At 42.2% G+C, this 7,717-nt stretch overlaps 1 protein-coding gene across 1 annotated transcript in view; it reads right to left on the bottom strand.

Annotated features, from left to right (window-relative positions):
• GAS6 (growth arrest specific 6) overlaps window positions 1-7,717 on the bottom strand; it is a 39,885-nt gene continuing 32,168 nt past the window's right edge. Inside the window, exons 12-15 of the mRNA XM_059839627.1 lie at window positions 6,713-6,881; window positions 4,986-5,158; window positions 3,971-4,196; window positions 1-583 (exon numbers count right to left, since the gene is read on the bottom strand). Coding sequence (XP_059695610.1) covers window positions 432-583; window positions 3,971-4,196; window positions 4,986-5,158; window positions 6,713-6,881 — 720 coding nt within the window. The 3' untranslated portion in view covers window positions 1-431. The remainder of the gene's footprint in view (window positions 584-3,970; window positions 4,197-4,985; window positions 5,159-6,712; window positions 6,882-7,717) is intronic.

Raw genomic sequence — 7,717 nt, 5'->3', positions numbered from 1 at the left:
TTAAAAACTGGTATGTAAATATTTTATTCTCTCATATTTTGCAAATCAGAAAGCAGTGTTTGGTAATAAAAAATAATACAGAATTATTATTTTTCTTCCAGTCCACACTCATATATTACCAGGTTTCCCACATTACAGATGAAACTGTCTCTTGCAGTCTAAAGATAGTATTCACTTTCAGTACATTCTGTACTTTTGACTTATTTAATATTAGTCTTCTGAACTATTTACAAATATATTACAACCTTTAAACCTCAAAGCAAAGAGTATTTCAATAATCAATCTGACATAAGGATCAGTAGCTTCTACGTAACTTCAGTGTTTAAGAGAAACTATACACGCAGTGCGGTAGATCTGAATAATTTATATCTTTTAAAAAAAGAAAAGCACTGAAAGTTTCTGAGTATAAAACTTTCTCATTGCAGTGGTACCTACTGACCCTCCTGGACTGGAGGACAGGAATGTGAGGTGATGTCACTGTGCTTGTAGAGAGCCTCATCCAAGTCCAGTGCCGCGTTGCTCAGCTTGAGGGTCATGCAGCCGTGGTAGGAGGCGGTGACCGGAGTGGAGGTGACAGGAACGTCTGTCGGAAAGGGGAGATAAATATCTCTGACAGCTGCCTTTAAATAAACACCTGCCCTGCCTGGGCTCAGATGGCTATCACTTCCATGAGTTCATGCTCACCTCTTTCCATGCTGGCGTTTCTACCTCCCCCTGCCCCCTCGCCAGAAGGCAAGAGCACAATCCCAGACGTGAGGAAAACACCATCTGTTCTGGTGCACCAAAGCCCTTCTCCCAGGCTGAACCCTTCCTCAGCTGCTCTGTGCCTCTGCAAGGCCTCCAGACTGGATGAAACCATGGAACCATGTGCTGCACAGCAGCAAGGCTTCACTGCAGTGGCACAATGTGCTCACACAGCCCCATGTTTCCCCCCCTCCATCTCTGAACCCTCTGCTTTGTTATTGGTAGAGATGTTAGACTTTCCTCTAATGCTCTTTCTCTTCAAAATAGCTTCCAAAAGATTATGGGAAGAACTTTATGACAGGAGAGCACTTCCTATATGCTGCCTCTACCACTTGCTGGACTCATCTTTACCATAGTTTTGCTGTGTATGAGCACAGGAAGGTTGCTGGCCTTCATCAGCAAGGTGCTGGAATGCATCAGTGGAATTGGTCAGACTAATGAGACTAATTTTTACTGTGGAGATCCACTGTTCTTTTAATCAGTTTACCAGAGACAGAAAACAGATGGCAAGGAAGAAGACACTAAGTCCAATCCAATAGACTAGAGGAAATTAGTCAATCTTACTACTAACTTCTGTAATATCATATACACACTGACTGAAAAAAAACAAAAACCCAACACAGTAACATAACTACAAGAAAATCTACATGAGCTCTGTCCTTTACCTTTCCCCAAAGGTCTTTAGTTTATTTACAACCCAAAGCTGACCCAATCAAACTGGTTGTGCAATGGAAAATAACGAATGCCTCAAAGAATATTTAACTTCACCGTGATTCAGGTAGCTAAATAAATCGCTTATCTTTACATCGGAGCAAGGACAACTTGAACAATAGGTTGTCCTGTTGACCCAAGATTATATGAAATTTAAAGTGTTCTGCCTGGAGATATGCAGGGCTGATGTGCTCAGACACAGCTCAGACAGAATCTAGGACTGAGTGGGAGAGAGAACATTTGTGGGAGATCTGTAAGCCACAAAGAAATACTATAAACCTCTTCAGCTTCCTGGGGGAGAGCTACCATTGCTCGGTAGTTGCTTTATTTAGTGATGTTATCTATTTCCCATTCCTCCCCATTTACCAAAGTTTATCTGAAAACTGCTTAAAGGAACGCAGCATCTCTGTCGTAATATCTCACATGAATGTAAACTAAATTTTGAGTCAGAAGAGTTGAAGTTGTGACTTAACAACTTGAAGGCTCGTCTAAGGAGTAAAGCAGATTGCTGTTAATTGTGCCACAGGGCTGACTGAAAGACAGTGTGGGCTTTCAGATGGATTTGTAAGAGATTAAAAAGAAATTAAATTTTTTTTTCATCGTATTGTAAATTATGTGAAATATTTCATTTTCTGTTATGACTAGAAATGGATCTGTCCAAAATGTGGTCATGTGAAAATTTGGAAGCCTAGTTTAAAGGTTTCTTCACCTGGAAGAATGCATATTTTCTGAAAAATCACCTATGCATCACATAAATTACATAATTAAGAATTCACCAGAGCTGAAAACCCTATAGAAAATGTAATTAATGTCTACATGTTTCCTCTTATCTGTTGAAACTCTAAGTAGTATTTCTTCCACATCTGCAACATTAGCTGTGCTTAGGATCAGACTTAATACATATTTCGATCCAGAATTCTTTCTTTCTTTGTGGCAAATGGAATAAAGACATGAAGTTTGACCACTATACTGTTTTTTCCACAGGGTATGGAAGCATGGAAAAACTAAAAACTACGTCATGTTTTCAAAATCTGAATGAGCCAAACTCACTTAGATCTGACCATTTGGTATTGTTACTTAACCCAGAGTGATTAATCCAACTGAAGTGCTGAAATGTTTATTTATTTGGCAGATGACAGCGTTTCTCATGCAAGTGCCGGGTTCCTCTCAATGGCAAAAGCAGAGTGCTGGCAGAAATTCCAGTTGCTAAGCACAACAGATCAAAGAGGGGATAGCAGCTAAACCTACAGCAGCCAGCTGAGCCTGAGGTGCCACAGCCATGGTATCTCACCCTTAGCTCTGGCAAATTCAAACCAGGGCTGCACCCAGCACAGGTAGTCTAAGCAAACCACAGAGAACCTGGGATACTGACAGAATGGGATGATTTTCTGAGCTCTATTGTGCATCTGAGAGCAGCTTAAAAGAAAGCAGGCAACCTCTCTTGCCTGTGCAATGGCCAGCTTAGATAATTTAATCTGAGAGTAGAAAATGCCATGTTTGGGATTTCAGCCTTGTTCCTGCCACTGTGTGAATGTCCCAGAGTATGTGGCCTCACCCTTTCAGGTGTGACTGGGAGCCATTTGTATCATCAGCATAAATCCTCTGTAAACTCTTGCCCATGGTGGGGACAGCCCCACCATGCATTCTAGTACATGTGGCACCTCAGCCACCCTGTTCCAGCCTGACTGCTTCAGTGCCTCACAAGAGGCCAACATTTGTACCTCTCCCTTGCTTGGGCAAGTAAGGGCAAGATTTTGCTTAGCTGCTGGCATCATGTGCATCAGAGACATAAGTGTTCCTTTAATAGCATTTCTCAGCAGAAGGGACTGATAAACCTGTTCAGGCAGAACAAGAAACAAACTCCCAAACCTGGCCAAAATTCACGATTCAGAGAAAGTTTGATCTTACAGGTTCAGAAGAGAGGAGCAGACTGACCTCCCAGAAGAAACCCTGTTGCTGCTGAAAAGCCAGAGACTATAAAAGGTGTTAACCCCTTGGTTGTGCCTCACATGCCCCTTGCTGGGAGGCAGTCAGTTAACTGTGTCATGCTCTGATCACTTCAAAGAGAGCATCCTCTCCAGGGAGAATCCTCACACTGGGCTTCCCAAGTTTCAGGCAAAACACCTTGAGGCCCTAGTACTCCCCTCAAGGAGTGCTCCCATGGATTCATTACATTAATGAAGCACTGCAGGAACCTGTAGCCCAGCTCCTATGGATTTCACCAGGTTTAAGATAATAACCCAGTTTACAGCAATCCTTCAGATTAAATCATTCTTATTGTTGAACAAGCAAAACCTCCTCTTTCTATTTTTGCCTCCAGCTGCCCTCAGAAGGACACGATCATTCAAGGAAAGTGCAACCCCAGATCCACTACGTTCATGCATTGCAGACAAAGCCTGCTCAAGCAGAAACAGAGAAGGACTCTCACAGCTTGAACAGAAACAGTTTTCCTGACTCCCAGCTCAGCAAAGCTAGTTGGAAATCTGTGTCCCATGGTACAAAACTGGAGGCTCACCTGGCAATCCTCCCACGTATGTCTTCGTTGACTGCAAAGAGCTCTCCAGGATGGACAGACTGTCCTCCAAGTCAGAGATGCTTAGTTCACTCTCTCCTGCTACCCCATCTACCCTCAGGGATAAGTGATCTTTCTTGAGGAGGACGTCTACAGAGTGTTCCTTTTTATCACAGAGATTTACTGCCAGTCTGGAAACAACTGTGTTCTCCAAGGCCACGATGACAAACTGAACAGCAAGGGAAAGAAAGAAAAACAGGCAATGAGCAGAAAAATACCTAGCTACACTTACCCGGTACCAAGATGAACCCAATGTGCCCTTTATTACAAATATTTTGCAGAGCCTCCAGAGAATTAGGCTTATTACTATTGCTGATTGTGTTCTAAGCTCATTTGCATAGATGAAAAACCAATGAACCGGTGGGACTAATTCTTGAAACTGTCTTCTCAGAGAGAGTTCTTAGTGGGTCTTGCAGAAGTCATTATATTGCACTGGGGACAAACCAACTGGAGCTGCTGTACTATAATGAAAATTGGCTCATGGGATTTAGTGAAATCCTTCCTGGTTTACCCATGTGAAATGCCAGAATTTAGCCCTTTGTTATGAATGCCATTAAATAGTAGCTTCAACACTCCACCATGACTGGCTTTTCCCAGCATCTTTCCCACACCTAAAGCCTGTCTCTTGGCTATTTTCGGACAGTTACTGATAAGCAAGAATGGAAATCCCTGGTTTATGGCACTAAACAGTTTCTGTGCCTGGGAAAAAAAAAAAAAAGCCTGCATTCCAGAGAGCAGTTCTTTTACCTAGGCCACATTTGCAAAAAGCTCCCTATGAGCATCTGACACACACCTGTAAGAGGCAGAACTTCGGGCAAGCACTGTTGTTTCAGACTGTGCTCTGAACAGGTGGGACAAATAATGAGGCAGGCAGCAAACCTGACAACTGTTTTTGAAATTGACTTCCAGTTAGCAGGAAAGAGCAAGGAAACTTCTCTACAAAAATACTTGTTTGTACCTGTTGCTTCAGTTTCTTTGTAGAGTGATAGTCAATCAGAGACAGTGATAAAGGGACGGATGCTTCTTCTGTAACTAGGGCAAACAGCACACCAGTATCTGTTGCTGGTTGAATTACAGCATTTACTTCAATTTCCCAATTTGTCTTGGTTTCATTTCCAGAAGAAGGTTGCACTGCAGAAAAAGAAGGACAATGTGTCAAATGGGTAAGCTGTTCAATTTCTTCCTGGAGAAAAGCATAGGCAGATAAGCATCTGGAGGGACTGCCACATTTATTTTAATTAAAAAAAAAAATAATTCCAAAGCACCTGAACATAAAATTGGACAAGAAAATGGCATCAGTTTCCTCTTGTTACCGTATGCATTCTGCTGCTTTTCAGAATGTCAAAGGATAACATAAAGCTTTTTATCACAAAGAGTTAGTCAAATTCCCATGGCTGCCAATCTGACACATTCAAAGAACTGCTGCAAGATAGGTCGATTGAAAACCAGTTTTTTTGAACCAATCTGTCCCAAGATCACTGAGAAATCTGAGTTGAAATTTGACATGCAGGAAACATTTCTATGAAAGCCTGTATTAAACTCAAAAATTGTATAAGCATTCAATACTCATCCCCTACTCAAACTCTTCCTGATCACTGACCTCTCAGAAGTATGGCATGTTTTATTTCACCTGTTGAACCCTGCATTAAATTTTCTGGTATCTACTCACTGCCTCAGTGCCCTAATATTTTAAAAGGTAATGCAGGAAGATATCAACCTCCTCCTGCAACCTCCCTTCACAGTACAATTAGCTTTGCTAGTTCACCACATCTTGAAATACAATAATCCATTCTTTATAGAGCTTACCACTGCAAAGAAAAAAGAAAAGAGAATGGTTGTTTGAAAAAAATGCAGGTGCTGAAGCCTTATCTGCACTTCACCTGCATTTTAGATGCTGCCTTGTCTTTGCAACTTTTAAATCCATGTGCTAAGTAATATGACAGTACTCCTTAATTTACCATGGCACAGCAGAAAAATCCACATAACACTAAACAGATGGCTCCTGCAGAGCAGAACTTACCCATCATACCAAAATAGATGGTCAGCATTTGCGTGGGTTCAGAAATACTGATAGCTGATTACACAGATAAGCAAACACAATAATAGAGCAATAAAAGGTGCTTTTCTGAGTGCTACATTCGTATGGACTCAGAGATGTCCAAGTTTGATTTGAAACTTGTTATTACTGTATGCCAATTTCACTGGCTTCTATCAGAGATATGCTTACTGCATTTGTCCAAGTGTAAGTAATGACACCCCATGATTAAAAGTGAATCCAAGACAATAGACAATATTAATTTTTCCGTCTATCATAATCTCAAGATACAGCAGTATGGCTTTCAGGTCTCCCTGTTGAGCAGGAAACAATGGTAAAGGACTGGAAGCACCTAAGCTGCTGACAGAGAGATGTAAAGCCTCTAAGGCTGAGGATGAGCTGGAGCCAGTCTGGCTGTGAAATGTATTACCGGAGCTACACAGAAAGAACCTAATCCCTGCTGGGCATATTTGCACTGGCCTGAACTATGATTTACAGGCCTTCCTTTACCAAGAACCACAAGTTTAATCTTTTCTGCATCAATCAACAGTGAGTCTGGCATACACCTAAGTTTTAACACTGTTTATTAAGCAGGTATGGTTAATGGCAGGACAACAGGTCAGAAATAAAAAAAAACCCAGCCTACTTACTGTAAGTCAGATTGAACACAGCAAAACCTCGGCCAGGATAGAAAGAGCCTCGTCCTGCTACAGCAAAGCACTGCATCTTTTCATTCATCTTTATGGTCTCTTGGATAGAGGTGTCCTCCCCATTCAGCCAGTTCCACGCCCGCATGCAACCATCCAGCCGAGGGTTTATCTGGGAAGATAAAGAAGCATCTTATGCCTCAGATGATTGTTCAGTCAAGAGGAATTGTGTGCAAAGGAATACTGAGTTATATTATCATACTAAACAGTAGAAATAATTTTGATTTGTTATGCACATGCAAACCAATAGGCAGCAACCCCAATCCTGTGACCCCAAGCAAGTGAGTGGTCAGTATTTCCCCAGGAAACTCCCCTGAGCTCAGCTTGTCTCCATAGGCCAGAAGGGCACTAGCTAGTGCAGGTGCTGGTTTGGTTGTATTGGTTCTGTAAACTCCTCTATGTGTTGCCCATCATTAATACAACTTATTTCTAGAGCTCTGTAGCCAAAGCTCCATAATTCAGCATTGCAAATGCTGGAGGCTAACTTAAGGCTGAAAATCCCAATCCTTTTTGTCATTGCAAGCAGCCTGCAGCACACACAAGACAGACCTTGGAGCTGATCATGGTATCAGTTTTTGGGTTCTGGCTCAAGGAGAGGTGCCTGCACCACAAGGCTGGCACACCACTCTGTATACACCTTATTCCTTCCAGCTTCTAGTTAGGCTATCCTGTACCTAATGGCAGCATTAAAATGTGAGTCAGTGTGTAAAGAGAAGGCTCCTTGCAAAGTCTTTAAATCAGCACCACTACCCCCAGCTAAGTGAAGGAGAGAAAAAATTAAGTGTCTGAGCCAGGATAAAAACCTGAGGAGTTTCTGGCTCTCAATCCTAGATTCTGACTACACCCTGGGCTTACTGTTTCTGACAAGCAGTGGCCCTGAATGATTTCTTGTGAGGCACAGGAGCTGAGAGGCTCAGCTGCTGCACTCCCAGTCACAGAGCCACAAGC

This window comes from Haemorhous mexicanus, chromosome 2 (genome assembly GCF_027477595.1).
Source record: "Haemorhous mexicanus isolate bHaeMex1 chromosome 2, bHaeMex1.pri, whole genome shotgun sequence".
Taxonomy (NCBI): domain Eukaryota; kingdom Metazoa; phylum Chordata; class Aves; order Passeriformes; family Fringillidae; genus Haemorhous; species Haemorhous mexicanus.
This window is presented reverse-complemented; position numbering and strand designations above follow the sequence as displayed.